Genomic DNA, 22,894 nt, shown 5'->3' on the forward strand with positions numbered 1-22,894 from the left:
GGCTTAGGAGGAGAGCCAGCAGTCAAGAGAAATTCCAAAAATAACTTTCAAATGGATTAACATATTAGAGAACTCTTTGGGAGCCCAGCTAAACGTGGAGATTTCCAGCAATATATTTCATCTGTGATTTAGGAAGTTTTATTTGGGGAGGGGTTTTTTTGTTGTTTTGGCTTTGCATTGTACGTGCATTGGTTTCATCTCTGAATTGCCAAAGAACATACTCATCAAAAAAGCAAAAATTCTAATCATCCTTCAAGTAAACCCAGGTCTCTAAAGTTGGGCTTTGGTTGTGTGCCAGACTGAAAGAAGCTTGTCTGTTTTTAAGTGTTAAAATGTGATTAACTTTTGTAGGAGGTTCACCAGCCCATTAAATCATGAATTTGCAGGCATGAGGTTTTTGATTTTCATTTATTTTAATTTATATTTGCTCGTAGCATTTAACTGCTCTTACTGTGTAATTCCATTATGAGTCTCATTTAATTGGTTTGGGAAGTAACCCTCCAGATGCTCTGGAATTAGCATTGACTGGGAAAGTAATCATCAAAGGTTCTTCTGGCTTGTCCAAGGGCTAAAAATGAGTCAGTGTTTGAAAAATTACAGGGTGTTACCTTTATCCTACTCCAAGTATAGTGAAGGATAAGCTGGTATGACTTGGGAATTCAGCAGGATACAGAAGTTCCTGGAGGATATCCCCAAAACCTGTAGTATTTTTCCAAAGGGGGTGTGTGGAAGGCAACAGTTTGTTCTCTCCAGGAAGTGGGAGTTGCCTTGACATTTCAAGAGAGCCAAAATCCGGGAATCCCAGGTAGGTTTGTGTTGGAAGGAACCTTAAATCTCATCTCATTCCAACTCCCCTACCATGAGCAGGGCCACCTCCCCCTGCACCAGGTGGAATGCGGGGGTGGCAGATCACTGAATTTGCCCCCTGATAGAACCATGTCCAATTTTATTTTGTGTTCTATCATCTCTCCTCATTGGGTTATTTTGTGCAGGCCAGTAATTCAGGATATTTGAGATTTATCCCACAGTGTAACCAAGCCTCTGGCTCCTGCAGTGCACCATTAAGTTTTGTGTTGGTACCTCCTCATCTTTTGCTTTGCTTAGAACACATAATAAACGAAATAGAGAAGGGAAAGTCTGTATAAAATCAGGCAAAAAGGAATGAAAGAAAGGAAAAGCCTTTCTGAAGTTTAGGCAAGAGGAAAATCCAAACTTTTGTGGATGACTGATGTTCCTTCCTTAAAATATTCATAAATAAATACCAGGAGGTCAAGAACATTTCAAATATTTGTGGCCTCTTACTGCACTTGGGAGATGTTAATTTAGTCCTGTGGGCACAAACAGGAATATCCCTGCAAAACAAGTACAAAATCCAATTTAACACTCCCACCCACACTTGATTTGCTGTTTGACACAAATGAAGGGCTTGGGAATATTTCCAGCCCATAATAATAAACCCATTAAACCCTCAATAATAACCCTATTAAACCCATAGTAATAAAAAAATCATGTTATCAGCCATGCAAACAGTAATTCTCACCAACAGCATCATTTGGATCCTCCAGCACAATTTCCATCCCTTCCTGGAGCTGTGGTGTTTGCTGGGATACTGGGAAGCTGGGGGAGATCAGGAGCTTCTGTTGGGTTGGGAGGGGATTGCAGGGAACTTCTGTCCCTCAGGAAGGGAAATTTAACCTGGAGGAAGTTGGTTTGGTGGTAAAGTGGTCCCTGAGAAGTGTTTCAACTTTAGGATTCCCATTGTGTTCCCTCAGCTGTGTAGGAATAACAACCCACTGCCTTATTTTGCTGTTCTCCAGCTCCAACAGTCCAACCCCAAATCCTCAATTAACCTGCCTAAATCCTGTTCCCCATCATGAGCAAGAGTTGTGGGTATTAGTGGAAGGTTTCCTTTGAAAAGAATGATAATGATATAATTAATATTGTTGACATTAAAGCCCTTGTCATTATATTGCAGAGTTAATGATCCTTCAAGAGGCATTTTGGTAATTCAGATCTCCCAGAACTGTGTTTTCAAGCTGTTTGAGACGGAGGAAGATAATTTGTTAGCCTGGAATACCGTTGCTTTATATTCTTAGGAATATCCTAGGAATGTTGAAGCAGAGTTGGTAATACAAATTTCAGTTTACCACAACAGGTAAAGGCTGTGACCTTGGAGATGATGGTATCTCTAAAAAATATGGGATGCATTTCCTGGGAAATAAAGTAGCAATTTATTTGAGTTTTATGAAGCAGTACTTTGTAAGTTAATGATGGAAATGAGAGTTTTCATGTGGATCTGAGGAGTTACTGGAAGAAGAGCAGTAGTTGCTCTGGCTCTGCAGGGGAACGTGGTGTTCCTAATTCTGAATAAACATGAGATGTATCCTGGGCTGCATCAAAAGGAACATGGCAGCAGGTCCAGAGAAGGGATTCTCCCCCTGTACTCTGCCCTGGTGAGGCCCCACCTGGGTCACTGTGCACAGTTCTGGTGTCCCAGCATCACAAGGACATGGAATTGTTGGAGCAAATCCAGAGGAGGCCACCAAGTTGCTGAGGGGACTGGAGCACCTCCCCTGTGGAGACAGGCTGGGAGAGCTGGGAATGTTCAGAGAAGGTTGTGTGGAGACCTCACAGCACCTTCCAGGGTCTGAAAGGGCTACAGGGAAGCTGGAGAGGGACTGTTCATTGGGAACTGGGGTGACAGGACAAGGGGGAATGGCTTCCCGCTGCCAGAGGGCAGAGTTAGATGGGATATTGGGAAGAAACTCTTCCCTGTAAGGGCAGGGAGGCCCTGACCCAGGTTGCCCAGAGAAGCTGTGGCTGCCCCTGGATCCCTGGAAGTGTCCAAGGCCAGGTTGGACAGGGCTTGGAGCAACTTGGGCTAGTGGAAGGTGTCTCTGCCCGTGGCAGGGGGTGGAACAAGGAGATCTTTAAGATCCCTTCCAACCCAAACCATTTAGGGATTCTATGATTCTGTGGGATGGGAGAGGTGGAAACGGGCACCTCACCTTTCTGTGTCTCTTGCAGCACTGGCAAGAAGGGCCAGTCAGTAAGGGATTGTTTTATTTTCTTTTTTTTAAGTCTAATTTATGCTCCTGCAGATGTTCTTAATTGAAAAAAACAAAATTACCTTAAACTTAGGTAAAACAGGCTCCTCTATCCTGACAAATGTGTCCATTTTGGTTTTTGGCCACACTGGCTGAAGGGAATTTATGAGCTCTTCAATTGGGTAACTCTGGGGCAGTAAATTTCCCTGTCAGGCTGCTTGGACCAGTTTCGCTCAGAGCAGAGGAAAATCTCTGAGCATGCAGAGGGATGTTTCCAAATTATTCTTTTTCCCAGCAAAGCAAAATCAGCTTAGTTCCCTCTCCCCATTTCCCAGGGATTACATGTGATTGCAGGTGGTGGAACACCAGAATACCTGGCAGGTCCTGGGGGGGCTGTGCTGGACCCTCAGGTGTTGCAGGAGTGTTCCTGTAATGGCTGAGGGTGCCCCAGGCTCCTTCGTGCTCTGGGAATCACTAAGGTTGGAAAAGACTCCAAGATCACCAAGTCCAACCTTTGGCCAAATCCCACCATGCACACTAAATATCACCACTTCTGCCTCTACAGGCACTGGAACTTTCCTTCCCTTTGCCAGCTGTGGGGATGAAGGGAGGGAAGAGTTGGGTTAGGGCTGGATGCAACAAAAAAATCTTGTAGCAGAAATGAGTCAGTTTGTTCTGCAGTTGTCAGGTGTTCACATCCCACTGTGGAGGGGGAAGAGTAAGTGATCCTCTCTGGAAACATGGATTATCACTTGTGCTGCCCCCAGCTTTGACAGCTTTGGCTTATTGCAGGGGAGGAAATGTGCTCTGTGCATGGCCTGCACACACACAGGAGATCAGGAGTGGAGGGGGTTCAACGAGGCTGCACTGTGGGGGATAGAAAAAAACCCGGCCAATTTTGGGCTCAGTGCTTTCCCTGATACTTCTTTTTATTCCTAATGGACCTTAGCTAATAGAAGAAATTACTAAGGTTATTTGTGTAGCCCAGAGAAAAATAACATCTGTGATTTGTGTGTCATGGGTAGAGCTGAAAACTGCCACGGAAACTGGTTTGTGGAGAGGCCCCAGAGCTGACATCCTGTCCTTCCTCCCAGCAGAGAGATTTTGAGAGAAAGCACTGACTGGAAAAAGTCAGGAGCAGATGCCAAAACATCAGGGAGGGATTCTTGGTCTGAACACGTGTTGTGCTGTGGCCCAGCTTAACAAACCAGATGCTTGTGAAGCCAAGCCCTCAGATAATCCTAATGCTGGAGGATCTTCAGGTGGTGTCTGAGGGGAATTTTTGTTTGACACTGTTTGATTTGGGTGTTTCAGCGCTGCCCAAATAATTCTGGAGTATGTCCTTAGATGGAGGATGGATGCAGACAGCTGGAATGGACACATTAGTTAGAATTTGGCTTTTCCCTTAACACGTTTTGTCACATCCAGTGATGTTTTAATCGCCGCTCTCTGAAGAACTACTTAGTTTTCTACAGTTTGTTCATCCTGTTCTTCAAAACCAAATGTTACCATGTTTCATCCTTGTTCCTCTGCTCTCAGAAGAGGCCAATCATTGCAGCAGAAAACTGTTAAGGTGTGTTCACTTGGTGTCTCTGTTCTCACACACTGAACATCCAATTTTGGTAGCAGCCAATTAATTCATGACTGTCCTTATAGGGATGGACATAATTCATATGCTTTTCCAAGAGCTCCCAGGTTTGAATGCTGACCTGTTTTTTTTTCCTCCTCTTAATTAAATTATGGTGTGATGAGTAAGGTTATGTAAATGAAACAAAGGGCATCCCGTGAGCAAGGCATTCTCATTTATTTGCCTTTATAAATGACATCTGGGATGATCATGAGAGATTTGCATGTTTTGTTTTCAGAACAGTTGTCAGGAAGTTTGCCCGAATGTTTCATTCTGGTGGAAGTGTTCATTGTAAGACTTGGTAATTAAACCTTTTGTCTTCCTGGAAATCAATTAAAAGTTAATTAAAATTGTTAATAAGAAAAAGATCACTGTGCTTTTTCCCTGTACTACATCCATGTGCTAAGCAGGGGTGGCTGTGACTTCATCCTGACTGGTCTGTGGATAATTGTCCTTTTAATTGACATCTGTCAGTGGATGGTTGGATCTGCTTAGTTTCCAATCAGTTCTGTTTCCTCCATAGAAATAACTGATCCGGACAAAAAAACAACCAAACAAACAAAACCCCACAGGAAACTCCGAAAGTAATCTGAAATACTCCTATAATTGGAAACCAGGAGAACAAATTCTCATGAGACAACATTTTTGTATTAGGTTAATTTGGAAGTAAGTTTTGGATTAGATAAGCTTGCTTTATGGGAATGTAAATTAAAATTATTTTCAAATCTATGGCAGGCTTTGCAATTTGGTTCCTAAAAACATGACTGTGTATGTTGTGAACTCACTTGTGTCCATCCTCAGGCATAAACATCTTTGCCACATTCTGCAGGACTGATTTGATTCACAGAATCATTGAGGCTGGAAAAGATCTCCAGGACCTTGCAATCCCCCCTGTGCCCAATGGCCACCTTGTCCTCCAACCCAGAGCACTGAGTGCCACGGCCAGGCCTTCCTGGGACACCTCCAGGGATGGGGACTCCAAACCTCCCTGGGCAGCCCCTGCCAAGGCCTGACCACCCTTTCCATGGAGAAATTCCTCCTCCTGTCCAACCTGAGCCTCTCCTGGCACAGCTGGAGGCCGTTCCCTCTTGTTCTGTCAAAAGTTGTCCAAAGCTGAGCAACTAACTATCTCTCCTCCTGAAGAATTCCAGTTGGGATCCGGTTACCTGCCTTCTGTCATTGCAAATCGAGCCATTTGTTTCTGTGGGGTATTTTCCCTTTGGTAAAACCTCAGGGAGAGGCAGGGTGCCCTAAAGAAGCACCTCTAGGCAGCCACACAAGCAGTGGTGCTCTGTAGAACCCTTCCCCAGGTTACCTGCTTTCTCTGGGGGAGCCGTGTTGAGTATGTGCATTAAAACATGGTTCTTCTGCTGTTCCTCCAGGCTACAGATGCAGATGCTGGGGTCAATGGGCAGGTCCATTACAGCCTGGCAAACTTCAACAACCTGTTCAGGATCACATCCAATGGCAGCATTTACACAGCAGTGAAGCTCAACAGAGAAGTGAGGGACTACTACGAGCTCATCGTTGAGGCCACAGACGGAGCCGCGGATCCCCGTCGCTCCACGCTCACCTTGGCCATCAAGGTGCTGGATATTGATGACAACAGTCCTGTGTTTACCAACGCTTCCTACACCGTCTACGTGCCAGAAAATCTACCCCCAGGCACTGTCTTCCTCAAGATAGAGGTGAGGAAGTCAAGGAGTGAGGAAGATGTTGTGTGATTGATTTAACTTGGCAGTGAGAGTGCAGGCAGAGATTGGGAACTGCAGTGTGGGGGAAGTCTTTTTGCCCAGAGAAGCTGTGGCTGCCCCATCCCTGGAAGTGTCCAAGGCCAGGTTAGACTGGGCTTGGAGCAACCTGGGCTAGTGGAAAGCGTCCCTGCCCCTGGCAGGGGGTGGAATGAGATGGTCTTGAAGGTCCCTTCCAACCCAAACAGTTCTAGGATTCCTTGATCCTCTCCCTGGTAGTGGCTGATAGCAGGTGCTCCAGGGAAGAGAACAAGACCAGACTCATCTTCCATTGCCTCTTTCCCTGAATATTGTCCTTGTCTCCTGTGGCAGGTACCTCTGGTTTTTAGACCCCTCAGTGAATTTGATTGCTTGTGTCTGTGTGCATCGAATACAATTAGAGCAATATAACAAAACTCCACTTGTTTGCAGCAGTTTTCTTTTATATATCCTTTAAATCTAGTAGGGATGTTTTGTGAAAAAGGGCTTTGTTTGGTTTCAAGTCCCTTTGTTTTCCCGCAGGCGAAGGATGTTGATCTGGGCTCGGACGTGAACTATCGGATCCGCACGGAGGAGGCACGACAGTATTTTGCACTGAACAGGCACACGGGCGAGTTGTCCCTGCTGAAATCCTTGGATTATGAGTCATTCTCTGACGCAGAAGCCACCTTCACCTTCCTGGTGGAAGCCTTCGACAGCAAGGGCACGATGCCTCCTGGGCTGGCCACCGTCACCGTGAGGGTCATGGTGAGAGCAGCCACTGCTCACTCAGAAAAGTTATACTTTTCTGTGTGCAATTATGTAGTTAAATATTGAATCACAGGTTTATGAGGTACAAGGAAGACCTGACACATGCATAAACATTTTGTCCTTCAGAATCCCTGAAAGGCTGAAACCAGCCCCTAATGGAATTATCTGCAAAAATGACCCAGTCGTGTTTCAGGTGCAGCTCTGTCTCTCAGTCAAGTCCTTTTGAGCAGTTGCTTGATTTTTGTGAGCTTGGGGAGAGAAGACAGTTTAATTACTTGTAGCTTAGCTAAGGAGCAAAAATTGTAACAGGACCAAAAGCACAGCTCACAAATGTGAACTCCATCTCCAGCAACTTCAGTGTAAATCCAAGTCTGTGGAAAGAATTCAGCATTTATGAATCAATCTGGGGTTCAGCTTCCTGTGTATCTGCAGGTGCTGGGAACTGCCATATGGTTTTGAGTAATTCTGTTTGTCAGTCTCTACTGAACTCAGAATTATTTTAGGGAAAGTAAATGTCTCCAATTATTTGGTGACAATGCAGGAAGGCTTCTGTGATACTTCTCTGTCTGCAATATTTCTCAGTTCTGAGATGCAGGTCACCTGTTCCCTAAAAATCCGTGCTCTTCCCTGGCAGGTTCCAAGTCAGTCACAGAAATCAATGGAATTTTGGCTTTTACCATCATTCCCTGAGGCTTTTCTGTTAGACTTTTAAGAAGGAAGTTGCTCAAACGTGGTTTTTTTCCTGTAAGAAGCCTTTTCCCAGCACACTGAATTTTTGAAAGAATTAAATGTTTGAGTTGGTTTGGGTGGGTTTGATGGGTATTTTTAAAGGTACCTGTTTTCAAATAGGATTGTGTTCAGAGCAAATTGTTGTCTGTGTCATAGGGCTGATGGACAAAGATGAAGGGATCGAGTGTCCCCTCAGCAGGTTTGCAGGTGACTCTGAGCTGGGGGTGCAGTGACACACCTGAAGGACGGGGCCATCCAGGGGGACCTGGACAAGCTTGAGCAGTGGCCCCTGGGAATCTCAGGAGGTTTAACAAGGCCAAGTGCTGGTGCTGCCCCTGGGTCAGGAGAACCCCTGGGATCAATCCAGGCTGGGGATGAGCAGATGGAGCAGCCCTGGCAGAAGGCCCTGGGGGTGCTGGTGGGGCAGAGGCTGGACCTGCCCCGGCCCAGAAACCCCCCGTGCCCTGGGCTGATCCTCCAGCGTGGGCATCAGGGCAGGGGAGGATTCTGCCCCTCTGCCCCTCAGGGGAGACCCCCCTGCAGAGCTGCTCCAGCCCTGGGAACAGCCCAGCAAGGACATGGAGCTGCTGGAGCCAGTCCAGAGGAGGCCCTAAGAGGATCAGAGGGCTGGAGCAGCTCTGCTGGGAGGAAAGGCTGGGAGAGTTGGGATTGTTCAGCCTGGAGAGGAGAAGCTTTGGGGTGACCTGATTGTGACCTTCCAGGGCCTGAAGGGGCTGACAAGAAAGATGGAGAGAGACTATTTCCAAGGGCCTGGAGTGTCAGGACAAGGGGGAATGGCTTCAAACTGACAGAGTAGGTTTAGATGGGATATTGGGAAGAAATTGTTCCCTGTGAGGGTGGGGAGGCCCTGGCCCAGATTGCCCAGAGAAGCTGTGGCTGCCCCTGGATCCCTGGAAGTGTCCAAGGACAGGTTGGCCGGGGCTTGGAGCAGCCTGGGCTAGTGGGAGGTGTCCCTGCCCATGGCAGGGGGTGGAACAAGATGAGCTTTGAGGTCCCTTCCAACCCAAACCATTCTGATTCTATGACTGTGGTTGATTGTTTTCATCAGTAGTTGGGTTCAGGGAAGAAATCCAGTTTAACTCTGTGGCCTCAATAACAGCAGCTTGTGCACTCTCAGAGCAGGTGGTGTGGGAATGGGGAATTTAAGAAGGGGATTACTAGGATCAAAAACTGGTTCTTGCTCTCCTGGAAGCTCTTCCCACACATGATCAACAAAAAGATTCTTTTGAAAGACAAGGGAGAAGCTGGAACACCAGGATGGAGCTGGGAGTAATGATTTCAGCAATAAAAGGTTTTAGACTGGGAACAGAACAGGCTTGGGACAGAGGACAAGCAGCTGATCTTTTAAATGAGAAAGAAAATAAATCAAAGTATTAAGTGAGTATTGTCAGGTGACAGGCTGACTTTTGCACCAGATCAGTGGACATAATTAAATATTACATATATTGCCGAGATGAAGATGTTACCTTGTTTCCAGACTGCCAGTGACAGGTAGGACAGTGGTATTTTGAGTGGCAGTTGAGAGGACTTGTGAAAAAACCCAGCTTTAATATCTGCTTTTGTTGGGCAGATGGCATTAATTTGTCAGGTGGTAGAAATTATGAACCTTGGTCACAAGAGATGTCTGGCACAGAAGGGGTGGTTTAATTGGAGCTTATAGATGAACTTCCCAGATCCAAAATTTACAGAGGTGGGGAGAAGGTGGAGATTGCAGTCCAGACCCTGTTCTGTCCCTGTGTGAGATGTGATGGATCCACAAGGGGACACCTTGTGTGGCTGATCCAGGTGACAGAGCAGCAGAGGGGAGTGCAGAGTCTTGGAAGCCAAGTGAGAACAATTACAGGCCACCCATTCCCTCCCACTCAGCTCAACTCTGGCTCCAGGACCATGAACTGGATGTGTCTCCTCTTAGCAGTACCTGTGTTTTCACTTTGTTTAGAAGCTGGTATTTGATTAACTATTTTATTGCATTGTTTGAGACCCCAGATAGGGAATAAACCGGGTGCATATGCACTGTAGGCTCCAACATAAAAGCCATGCAGTCTTTAATAACACAGAACTGGACTAGAGGAAAGCAGAAGCAAGAATTAAAGCAGTTGTGGGGCCAAGCAGGGAACTCGTGTCACCATTACAGATTCAGCCCCTCTAGTCCTCAGAACATTATTTGTATTATTACTGAGGTCTCCAAGTCCTCTTGGGCTTCCACTGCTCTGTTCACATTTGTCATGTTTCAGAGCCCAGCTCTTTACCCAAAGCACTGTAATTTTTCCTGTGTAATAGGATTCTGTTAACCAACTGTGGACATCTGATGGTGTCATATATCATTTATGGGATATCAGACAGAATGAGCAGCACACCCATAATCACCCTGCTGTTTGTGGCCAGAGGAGGGGGGAGACACACTGGGATATTCTTTAGAGTCCCACTTTTAGCCTTTGGCTTGACAACTTACAAATATTTTGTATTAACCTTCCCTGAACTAGATCAAGGCACAGATTGCAGAGCAGAACAAACACTGCAGGAGAAATAACTTCATCTGGTCCTAGTATTGAGACATAGAACAAGCTGGAGAGTTGGGCTGATTCCAACGGGATGAGGTTCAACAAGGCCAAGGACCGGGTCCTGCTCTTTGGCCACAACAACCCCTGGCAGCCCCATGGGCTGGGGACAGAGTGGCTGGAGAGCAGCCAGGCAGGAAGGGACCTGGGAGTGGGGATGGACAGGAAGCTGAACAGGAGCCAGAGTGTGCCCAGATGGCCAACAAGGCCAGTGGATCCTGGCCTGGATCAGGAACAGTGTGGCAGCAGGAGCAGGGCAGTGATTCTTCCCCTGGACTCAGCACTGGTGAGGCCCCCCCTGGAGTGCTGTGTCCAGCTCTGGGCCCTCAGCTCAGGAAGGACATTGAGGGGCTGGAGCAGGTGCAGAGAAGAGCAACAAGGCTGGGGAAGGGAGTGGAGCACAAGTGCTGTGAGGAGAGGCTGAGGGAGCTGGGGCTGAAGAAGAGGAGGCTCAGGGGAGACCTCATCACTCTCTACAACTCCCTGACAGGAGGGGGGAGCCAGGTGGGGGTCGGGCTCTTCTCCCAGGAAGCAGCAGGAGGACAAGAGGGCTGGGTCTTCAGCTGTGCCAGGGGAGGTTTAGTTGGATATTGGGAAGAAATTCTTTCCAAAGAGAGTGATCAGCCATTGGAATGGGCTGCCCAGGGATTGGGTGGAGTCACTGTCCCTGGAGGTGTTTAAGGTGAGACTGGATGTGGCATCAGTGCCATGGGCTGGGAACCACAGCGGGGTTGGATCAAGGGTTGGACCTGATGATCTCGACTGATTCTCTGATTCTGTGATTCTGTTATTGGCCTCTGCTGCAGCCAAATGGCTCCTTACATTGTCTGGATGTCTCAGGACTCTGTTCTCAGAGAAAGCCAAAGGTAAAACAGTGAATTCATAGAAGCATTTTGATTGGAAAAGACCTCTAAGACCATGGAGTCAAACCATTATCCAGCACCAGTGTGTTCACCACTAAACTGTGCTCCCAAGTGCCCCGTCCACATGTCTTTTGAACACTTCCAGGGATGGAGACTCCACCACTGCCCTGGGCAGCCCCTTCCAATGCTTGGCCACCCTTCTAGTGAAGAAATATTTGCTAATATCCAACCTGAGCCTACACTACCCAACTCAAGGGTAGTGTAGGTTGCTCCTGTCCTTTCTTCCCTGGGAGCAGAGCCCAATCCCACTGGCTTCAGCCTCCTGTCAGGGAGTTGCAGAGAGCAATAATTGTTGCATCCATTCTAATATTGCCAAGGAGGAACAGTATAAATGGCATTAATTTCTTCTTGCCACCTCAAACAGACTGAAATTTCTCTTTTTTTCCCCAGTTCTCAGATTCCTGTGGCTGCTTCCATAACTTTTCCCCTTGATCTGAGGCAGCAGCAAGTCCCAGTGTGTTTGGGAGGGCTGAATCACTTGCTCTGAGTTGCCACACGGACACACATCCCCTCCCAATACAACTGATTCCCAGTGTTAGGAAAAGCAAAATCATGGCAGTTCAAATGGTGTGCCTGTTGTTAGGATTTGGCTTTTGGAAACACTGTGGTAATAGGGCTTAAGAACTAGGACCAACCTCTTCCCAGTGTGTGTTGCTCTTTAGTGAGTAATGTGTTCCTAAACACATATTATAAGTATTTCTCTATCTTGGGGCCTCTGAGATACCTGCATATTTTATGCTGTGACCTCCTCTTAATATTACCAGCATTATTTTTGTGTTACTTTGTATCTTTCTTGTTATAATTGCCTTTTCTTCTCCTTCTGTGTTCCAGGATTGGCTTGCTCTTTAGTTTTTCAAAGGGGAATGTGGAGTGCAATGAAGCCATTGCCTCAGGTTAAGGATTCCAAGTGACAGAGCAACAAGAATAAATAAAACCAGAGCTCTTGTTTTCTAGCAGTGGCATACTACAAGACTGCCCACAAATGAGGGCTGGAGGAGTGGGCAGGGAGGTGACTGAGAACTGGCTGAACAGCAGATCCCAGGGGGTCCCAATCACTGTAACAGGGTCTGGTTGGAGGCCTGTCACTGGGGGTGTCCCCAGGGTTCAGTGCTGGGCTCTGGGGGGCACCAGGAAGAGCGTTGGCAGCAGGGCAGGGAGGGGATCCTGCCCCTCTGCCCAGCCCTGGGCAGGCACATCTGCAGGGCTGGGCCCAGCTCGGGCTCCTCAGCACAGCAGGGCCAGGGAGCTCCTGGAGCGGGGCCAGCGCAGGCTGCGGAGATGCCCAAGGGATGGAGCAGCTCTGGGAGCAGCAAAGGCTGAGGGAGCTGGGGCTGTTCAGCCTCCAGAGCAGAGCCTGAGAGGGGCCCTCAGCCATGTCTGGAGGGGCTGCAGGGAGGGGGCAGAGGATGGAACAGGCTCTGCTCGGGGGGGCCCAGCAATGGCACAAGAGGAACGGGCAGGAACTGATGGCCAGGAAGTTCCAGCTGGACAGGAGGAAGAACTTGTTGGCTGGGCAGTGCCCCAGCACTGAACAGAGACCAAGAAAGGGTGTGGAGAGTCCTCCCTGGGCTCTTCCAGAGCTGTCTGGACACACTCCTGTGCCGTGTGCTCTGGGCTGGCCCTGCTGGAGCAGGGAGGTGGTACCAGATGCCCACTGTGGTCCCTTCCAGCCTGACCCATCCTGGGACTCCTACTGTGCTGTAATCCCAGTTATCAACATTCTGCAATGTATTTCCAGATCTAGTTATCACTAGGAGAGGATGGGAGAAGAGGGATGCACAGGTCAGCATTAGGAAGAGGGAGGGACACTTTGGTTCAAACCCTGCTCTACCAGGTGTGTAAATATGTGTAGTGCCACTGCTTTCTCTTCCTGCAGGAATTTACCTGAAATTCGGTTAATTCATGTTTCCAAGAGCAGGTGAGCAGTGATACATCACTGCTTCCTTATGTGAGATTTCATTCCAAAAATAATGGAGAATTTCTGCCAGAACTTACACGGGCAGTGAAGGACACATGGAAGATAAAAGACATTAGTGAACCAGTTAAGGTCAAACACATGTCAACAGTTTCTAGTATTTCTAAAATAGAATTTGTTATATTTTTTCATTAAATTTCCACCGACAAAGTTAATCCTTGCTTTCTAACATGTAACAAACATCTTTTCCCATTTGAAGAACAGCAGCACAGCACAAAACTTACAGGAAGGTTAAAAAAAGGATCTGTATTACCTCCAAAATTTATCTCATTTGTAGTGGAATTAATGGAATAACAGCCATGGTGTTGGTCTGCGGTGCCTGTAAACAGATTTATTTCTTTTCTTCCATCTCAACTGATCAGTTCAATCATCTGCCAGTCATTTATTGCCTCATATATTCCATCATGAATATTATCCCCTAATTTATATGATGAGCTACTTTAGGGCTTGCTGAGCACTGAATGTGAAAAAGATGCATTCAGACCATGTGAGGTGTAACAAGGCTCTGTTTTGGGTGTCTTCAGACAAGAATCCTGTGTAAAGCAGCACCAAAGACAGAATTCAAGGGGCCACTTCATACTTTTTGTCCTGTCGTCACAAAGATTTTGAACTTGATAATATGAAGGTGTGTGTTTGTTCTGAGAGGCCAAGAGAATAGGGAGAGATGGGAAGAGACTGGGAAGGCACTTCTTGATACTCCAATATCTGGTGAAATCAGGTATTTCAGGGAGTCATTGAGTGGTTTGAGTTGGGAGGGACCTTAAAGCTCAGCCAGTCCCACCCCCTGCCATGGGCAGGGACACCTCCCACTAGCCCAGGTTGCTCCAAGCCCCATCCAACCTGGCCTTGGACACTTTACAAGGATCCAGGGGCAGCCACAGCTTCTCTGGGCAACCTGTGCCAGGGCCTCATGGTATGGGAGCCATTTAAGGGAAGAGGAAAAGATAATTTTCTCATACAGGAATTAGAGTTGAATAACATTTGATTTCCATTCAGAAAAAATAAACTCTCATGTGAGAGATTTGTTTTTTCAAGTCACAGCTCAGATTTTCAATGGTTCCCATGCTGGGTCTGTCACTCCACATCCAGAGACTTTGCTTCTGAAGAACTTCAAAACTTATTTTCATGCTATCATTTCTAATAGCATATGGAATTTGCATTTTAATATTTAATAGGCAGTTCTTGCTGTTCTGACTAAGGTGCTTATTATGAAGGGTTCACTTCCCATTTCCACAGAATCCCAGACTGGGTCAGGCTGGAAGGGACCACAGTGGGCATCTGGTGCCACCTCCCTGCTCCAGCAGGGCCAGCCCAGAGCACACGGCACAGGAGTGTGTCCAGACAGCTCTGGAATAGCCCCAGGGAGGACACTCCACCCCCTCTCTGCTCTCTCTTCAGGGCTGGGGCACTGCCCAGCCAACAAGTTCTTCCTCCTATCCAGCTGGAACTTCCTGGGCATCAGTTCCTGCCCGTTCCTCTTATTTCCTGTTTGTTTGTTTTTTTCCATGAACTGGCCGTTAACAGATGGAGAAACTGAGAACTAATGGGAGAGATTAATGGGAAATTAAGGGGAGAGATTGGTGTCTGGGGTCTGTCCAGGGAGTGCAGCCTGGAGCAAAAGGGGAAGGGGCTGGAAACTGGTGTCCTGTGGCATCAGTGGAGCAGGACTCAAATGGGATCCTGGGCCCAGGGCAGGTATTGGGCTCCAGATGAGGCTGGTCCAGGCTGTTAAGGGCTATGAATGACCTTAAGGCCGTGAAATCTTGAAGCCTTTAGGGGATTTTCATTGTGGTTATTTAGTAAGAAAATACCTTGGATTTTTGTTTTTTAAATAAGGTGTTGAATGGCAACTTCCTGTGGTTAAAGAACACACCAGAGGAGTTGGGATTTTCAAGTACACAAACCACCCCTTCGCTTTCCACAAAAGAGAGTTTCCCACTTATAGTAGAGGAATGTGAAATATGCCCTTGGAAGCCCCCAAACAGCAGGGAATTATTAAACACCTGGAGGCAGCTCAGGTGGGAAGGCACCAGCTCTGGGAATGTGCACATGGACTGAAGTGGCAGATGTTCAAAACCAAAAATGACAGCAGAAAATTACAGATCCAGATCTGGAGCTGTGGGAAGAGACTGGGGAATTTCCGTGTGTGACATGAAGGAAACCTTTTCACTTTCTCCCTTTGTGGGATTGAACATGAGTGGAAGAGGAGATGGCTTGAAAAATACATTTCTTTTCCTATTTATTGGACTTCTCATAAAAGCCAGCAGACTGCAAAAGGAGCTGGAAAGGCTTAATGTGCATTTATTAGCTCAGACACTGTTTTTTATAGCAATGGAATCCTGATTTCCACTTTGACTGGAAACCTTGGTATCAGCACAGTCCTGAAGTTGTAGGAAAAACACATGGATGTACTTACAAAGGTTTCCTGTGAGAATTTACACTGCAAAAATTATAGCACTTAAGAAGTTGACAAACTTAAGAAGTGATTTTTCTTTTTCCAACAGGTCAGAAATAGGAGACTCAAACATTTCCTGAGACTTTTAGGATTTTTTCATGGAATCATGGGATGGTTGGGGCTGGAAGGGACCTTAGAGATCATCTAGTTTATGGTCATTTCTGCTTAACAGTTGAGGAGAGAGGCAAGAGGAAAGGGAAGCTTTGGGGTAAATGGTGTTTTCCCAAATGGGCACCTTTGCACATGTTGGTGATGGTAAAAATCACCTGAACAGTGGGATTCTCTTAATGGTCTGGATAAATCAACAGGATATGTGGGTTTGGTGTTCTTTGAGAGGAATTTGTCCCTCTGGAACTGTTCAGCAGATAAAAAAATTCTATTTTGCTGTCACAGAATTACAGCTATTTTAATAAATAATCAATTCTTGGGTAGAACTAGGTCCCAACCTACAAAAAAAAAAAAAAAAAAGGCAGGAATTTAAAAATCACACTGATTTTAGAAGCTGCTAAAGAACCCTTCAAAACCTGGATGAGTAGATGTAGAAAAGTATAACCCTGTTTTAGCAAGAAGGAAATCAGTGAGGGCGAACCACGTTGTTTTTTGGGGATGTTAGGAAGGAGAGGCTTCATTCCCATTTGGAAGGGCTGCCATCTAGTGCACTGCAGGTGCTGGCAGCAGGATTAACAGGGTTCTTTTGGATAAAAGGGCATTTGTACTAATTATTGGGCCTGAGATAGCTAATAGAGACATACACATAAATATATATATGTGTATATATACATATATGTATGTAAACACACACACACACATATATATACACACATATATATCAAATATATTGGAGTATCACCCAGAGTTGCTTCTGTCGGTGTGGAGGCTAAAAACAAACTCCAGTTTTTACTCTTTCATTTGTCTCTTATAAAACAAGATTTCTACCAAACCACTTCTTCATATCAAAGTTTATTCTTCTTTAGAAAGTCTTCAGGTTCATGGTAATATTCAAATCAGACGAGTCTGTCACTCAGGTAACATTATTAATAATATTAATTATTACTAACAAACGTGAGTTATTAATTGGAAGGTTTAACCTGGGCTAGTGGGAGGTGTCCCTACCCATGGCAGGGGGTGGAATGAGGTGGGCTTTAAGATCCCTTCCAGCCCAAACCATTCCATGATTCCATGTGACAGCTGCAGGCACAGAGTTGAATCCAAGGTGTGTGTGTGTTTCCAGAGCAGGGAATGAAAAGGAAGGGGGAATTACTTCACCCAGGCATTAAAAGCTTATATTCTTAACTTAGCATAAAAAGCCTCCCTGTGTCCTCATAAAGCAAAAATATCTGAATGTCCCTGAAGTCCTCTGAAGCTTCCAAGTCCATTTTATGCTGGGAATGCTGTGCTGGAGGGATTTTTCTTCTACTCTAGCTGTGGGTTGCCCTCCCCACGTGTCCAGGAGCACCTGGTTTAGTATTAGTGCATTACAGCAAGTGACTGGCTTAATGATTTTTAAATTACATATTGATTTCCTCCTTAATACCTTTCCTCCCCCCTGCTTTGTTTCCCCTCTCTGGCATTCCGTGGTGACAGTCTCAGTTCACAACATTTTTGTTCAACATTTTAATACTCTTTGCAGAGAGGTCAATATTTGTTCTCCTACCAACCTTTTTGCTAAGTAACAACCCTTTAAATCTTGGGAATGAGCTGTTTCCTCTTCAGAGCGTAAGGAAAGTGCTTGGGAAGAGGGATCATTCACACAGCTGACTAACAAATGAGTTGGCATCAAGAATATGTCTTAGTTTGCTTTTGGAGGTGCTAATGTGGATTCTCAAGACCAGCAGAATTTGAGCATCTCTCCCATCCCGGGCTTGATCCTTGATCTTTGGGCAAGGGAGGGATGTCAGGGTGTGTCTTGGCCTGTTTGATGTGTTGCCCTGTGTGAACATGGTGAAACAAAACCAAAGAAGTGGCAGATTAAGAGCATCTGTGGTGGGGAGACAGCTTTAGGGGTGTTATGCTTTTCCCTCTGTTTTGTAAATAAATATGTATTAGAAATGTAATAAATCTACAGTTAGATAAGCAGTGACACAAAGGCTGGTTTATATCTATCTCTAAGTATTTGGCTGCTGTTACCTTACTGTCAGAATACACAGCCCAGCTGTTTGAAAGGGAGATATATGGAGAATCCATTACCTAGACTTCCCATTTACATAGTTTGGTGCGTGTCTGAGGGTTAACAGGAGCCTGGATTTAGTTGAATAGGAGCCTGGATTTATGTGGCTGAAGCAGTGAGCTGTGGAAGGTTGTAAGATGCTGCAGTTTGGCCACAGGAGCACGGGGAGGATTGTGCCTCAGATTTAAAAGGTGATTTCATGACTTCTTACCACCACTTTGGGGAAGGTTTACTGCCCTATTCCTTAACCTGTGCTTAGGGATGGCACTGGTGCTGCATCCATTTCAGTGCCAAGGCAGGTTTAGAGGTGTTTTAAGCAAAAGCCATGAGGTGTAGAGTGAACTTCAGTTATTAACCAGTGCAAATGTCTTTGGTCTTTGGTTGTAACAGAAGCCCAGTACTTGCTCCAAGTGTTATATTTTTGCCCAAAGTCTTGCTGTGATGAAAACCTGAAAACTGTGTCTCTACATCTGTCCACCATGAAGTCCACTTTGATGGCAAAAATTGGATTGGAGACCTTGGAGAGAGATTATTTCCAAGGGCCCGGAGGGACAGGACAAGGGGGAATGGCTTCAAACTGACAGAGTAGGTTTAGATGGGATATTGGGAAGAAACTCTTCCCTGGGAGGGTGAGGAGGCCCTGGCACAGGTTGCCCAGAGAAGCTGTGGCTGCCCCTGGATCCCTGGAAGTGTCCAAGGGCAGGTTGGATGGGGTTTGGAGTAACCTGAGCTAGTGGAAGGTGTCCCTGCCCATGGCAGGGGATGGGGTGAGATGATCTTTAAGGTCCCTTCCCAACCCAAACCATTCTGTGATTCTTTGACTACAGGGGCACAGGATTTGGGGTGAAATGGAGTGGATCTTGACCTCTTAAGCTATTAACAGAACATACCATGTGCTTTCTTTCTATACTTTAAGAAAATCAGGTTTGGGCTGTGTTCCATCCTCAGTGATGGTGCTTTGTGCCCAAAAATCAGTAGTTTCTTCTTGTGACCTTTTTGGTACCTTAAGTGCCCGTAATATGTAAAAAGGAATTATACCAGTTGAAGGAGATGATAATATAAGAATTTCTCCTTCTCACCTCTGAAACCAGACTTTATTAGAATAAAGAAAGCATTACAGCCAAAAAACTCCCATTTCCATGTCATCTGCAATGTTTCACATGTTAAACCTTCTGCCTGCAGAAGTTCCCTTTGTGCTTCCAGCACTTAACTCCTCGTAGACATTTGGGATGAGCACAGGAGATCCTGGTCTCTCTGAGGGGCACTTACTGCAGCTGCATAGCAGAGACCTGGGATGATTCTTCTGGGGAGCTTTTATTTTGTTAAAAGTGGAAACATTTAAGCTCAAACTCTGCTATAAAAAGAATTAGTGGCTGCTTCAGGATTCTGGAGAGATGAGCCAGGAAGAAAAGCACGTGAGGCTCTTCTGGGTAGTTATGACTGAGGCATTTAGTGCTTGTTGGGTCATCTCAGTTAACATTTATGAGGCACAGTCATGCATAAAGCTTGTCTTAGAGGAAAGATAAGATAGAGAGGCAGAAGACTTTCTGTGTCCTACTTTATGCTTTGCTTTGTATTCCTTTGTATTTTGTACTGATCTGTGTATCTTGAAAACAATAGGTGTGTTAAGCAGGATGACTTCCTCATTTTCTCTAGCAGAGGATGTAGTGTATCATCTAGCAACAGATTATGCTTCCCAATACCTCAAGTCACCAATTTTCAGGCTCTAAGGCCACATAAAGGTATTCAAAGATAACAAAAGCATCCCAGAGTGAATTTCCCCACCCCCAGGGTGACCTCTTGTACTTAGGCCAAGAAAAACGATGGCTGTGGGTTTGCAGATGCACAGAGAGGGGTGGATCCAAAATACAGGGATAAATACAGATAAAAGGCTGTATTTCAGAAACTTCACCTGCTCCAGGGAGGTGATTCTAAGCGTGCAAATCATGGGAGCAAGATGCAAAAAAACCCAAGTTATCATGAGAGTGTTATTGGGTCATTATCCCCGATGGAGGATTCATAGAATCCCAGACTGGTTTGGGTTGGAAGGGACCTTAAAGCTCATCTCATCCCACCCTCTGCCATGGGCAGGGACACCTTCCAAGCCCCGTCCAACCTGGCCTTGGACACTTCTTGCAGTGGGAAGGGTCTGTATGATGTCGGTTCCTTTGCCACAGAAAAATGTTGCTCCAGAGTGGAGTTTCTGGGAGCAGAATGGAGCAAAGCTTCTTTCCCAAACACCATGTCCCTTCGAAGAGTCAGGAGAAACAAGACTGATTATGTAAACTAGACCTGGGTATTAATTTCTCAGATGAAGTAAATTATTTTCTCACAAACAGGTCAAGAAGTGAAAATTATAAGATCCAGTGCCTGTAATTCCGTGCAGGAATGCTCATGTTTGAATTTGGATGTTTTTAAAAAATGTTTTCATTTGAATGCTCTCCTAGTTAAATTGCCTAGGAGTGACTTTTTAATGTAATGTTGTCTTTGAAAGTCTGAAACTTGGAGAAAAGGCTTTTCCAGTACCTTTTGAAGACTTGGACCACAGACCTTTCACCAAACACAAGGCATGAATTTTTCAGGCATTTCTTACCTGGATTTCTGACAGCCATTTTTTGACATGTAACTGTTCATTATACTGTTGTACTCTCTGATGAGGTCTGGATGAATGTTTGAAAGGACTGTGTAATACAATGTTTAGCCAGTATCAGCACACTGAATTTGCAGTGTGCAGAGCTGTGACAGCAGGTCAGAGCATCGCTGTAGGAACTTTGTGTACCTGGAGTCACAGATTTTTAATAACCTGTGACGCTGGTTGAGCTCCTAAATGTTGGTGGCTCCTGGATCAACATGTCACTGAGAGCCACGAGCATCCAACAGTGGCATCTCCTGTGGTGCCAGCCTGGGCATTCCCACACGGCCTGGGGTTTGGGTGAGGGTGCATCTGTCCCACAGGGATGTGCCCGTGGATGTATATGTACACATATGGCTGTGCACACATCTATAGCAGGGAAAATACAGTGAAATTGGGTCTTCAAAGCTTCTTGTCATCATGATACACATCAGTCCGAAGAGCACCAGCCTGGGCTCTCCTGGGGTGTGGATGCTAATCTGACATTTTATTTCCTCTTGATTTATTGCATATTAGAGGTAACCAACACCATCAAACAACAGCAGCTTGTTCCTTTTGGAAAATGAGCAGAGCCCAGTGCTGGAGGAGCAGGTGGGGTGGAATTCTCTGTTCTGTTCACTTGTGAGACTGTGTTTTCCTGCAGAATTTCCTTCAGTTGAGCTCTCACAGGAATATTTCTGGTGAATCTTTGGCTCCTTCCCCTTGGGTGCCGGTTTTGTGTGGTGGCAATGACACTGGGAGAGCCTGGGAATGGCAGATTTCCCGAGGAGGGAGTGGGGAGAGTTCGACAAAACCATTTGTGAATGTGTCTGTAATTCTGTTTGAACTTCAGAACTAAACTCTTGGTTGTGTTTAGCAGGATATGAATGATCACTTCTCAATTGTGTTTTGCAGGATATGAATGATTACTCACCAGTATTCAGCCAGAAGCTCTACAGGGGGATGGTTGCTCCCGATGCCGTCAAGGGCACCGTTATCACCACGGTTTCAGCTGAGGATCAGGATCCCCCGGTAAGCAAAAAGGGCCTGTTAATACCCTACACCCAGGAGGGAAAAAACTTTAACTCTCCTTAGTGCCTGTACTTTCATCCACCAAGATGATGAGCAGGAGTTTCAGAGGAGTAACTCCCACATTTGCTTTGTGTCGGCCTCTCCTTTGTCGTCCTGGACAGAAGGCTGCGTTTACAAGGCCGGTTCCTGAAGCTGGAAAATCACTGATACAGCTCCCAGGGAGATTTTTGGAAAGCTCTCTATCCGACTTCACAGCGTAGATGAATAAGGGAATAGGCAGGAAGGGAGGCTGTGCCTGTCCTTGGGACAGTTCTGCAGCTCAAAGAGGAAACAAAGCACAGCTTTGTAAGGTTGTTGCTGTCTTGATTTCACAGTCACCGAGCATTTCCAGTCTGAGCCACCCAGGGCTGTGTGGAACACACACCTCACCAACCAGCCCATTCCACGTGCAGGATTTGAACCCAAGGCACTCATTTTGGGGATAAAGTTTGTTTCTATCACTGGCTTTTGTTGCTGTTCCCTGGTGGAGCTGTGGATTGACAGGACTGGGCACACGTTCCTGATTCGTTGGCTGTTCTGAAGGGGAATAGCAATCCTTGGAATCAGAGGGTGATGAACATCAGTGACCAGATGATCCACTGAGGACAAGAAAAGCCAAAGCTGTTCTGCCAGCCAGGTTTAATTTTTAATTGCTAGTGTTTGGCATATTAAGGAGAATAAGCCTGAGGGAGAATGTGCCATGCACATTAAAAGCTGGTGGCAGTGCTCTGACACAAATCAGCTAAATATGCTCTGTGGTGAGTTCTTTGCCACCCAGAGGCAGAAATGCCAGAGCAGAGTTTCTGGAAGGACAGCCCTGCTACCCCAAACACACAGAGGCAGCAAATTCCCTGCAGGTCATCCCTGTCAGTGGGGGATTCCTCACCTGGGAGGCACTTGAGGTTGTTTAGAACAGCTGAAGATCTGGAGTATTGTTTGTTTAAACTGTAGGAAAGCCAGTAACATCATCAAGTAGGCAATTAATAGTGGCTAATTAATAGTAATTAACAATTAATAGTGCTACAGGGTATTTAAGGACAGGCAGCAGAGGACAGAGGCAGTAAGGGAGCAGTAAACAAAAGAAACTGGGCAGAGGGGTCCCTTGATGGCCAGTCTTGGACAATTTTGGTGGTGGTGCCTGACTTTGAGGGGAGAAAACAGAAAGGTGATGGAGTTTCCTGCTCTCCTTCCTCTGCATCCTGTTTTGTTCATCTTAGAATCGTAGAACCA

The 22,894-nt window shown here is 46.0% G+C and overlaps 1 protein-coding gene across 4 annotated transcripts in view; it reads left to right on the forward strand.

The window, feature by feature from the left end:
* The window catches only part of PCDH15 (protocadherin related 15), a 673,791-nt gene that overhangs the window by 580,292 nt on the left and 70,605 nt on the right, over positions 1-22,894 (forward strand). For all 4 annotated transcript variants that reach the window (XM_027661020.1, XM_027661021.1, XM_027661019.1 and 1 more), the window contains 3 exons: positions 6,057-6,362; positions 6,927-7,151; positions 21,509-21,625. In XM_027661020.1, the coding sequence (XP_027516821.1) occupies positions 6,057-6,362; positions 6,927-7,151; positions 21,509-21,625 (648 nt within the window). The remainder of the gene's footprint in view (positions 1-6,056; positions 6,363-6,926; positions 7,152-21,508; positions 21,626-22,894) is intronic.

The sequence above is a fragment of the Corapipo altera genome, unplaced genomic scaffold, assembly GCF_003945725.1.
Source record: "Corapipo altera isolate COAL_440 unplaced genomic scaffold, ASM394572v1 133, whole genome shotgun sequence".
NCBI lineage: Eukaryota > Metazoa > Chordata > Aves > Passeriformes > Pipridae > Corapipo > Corapipo altera.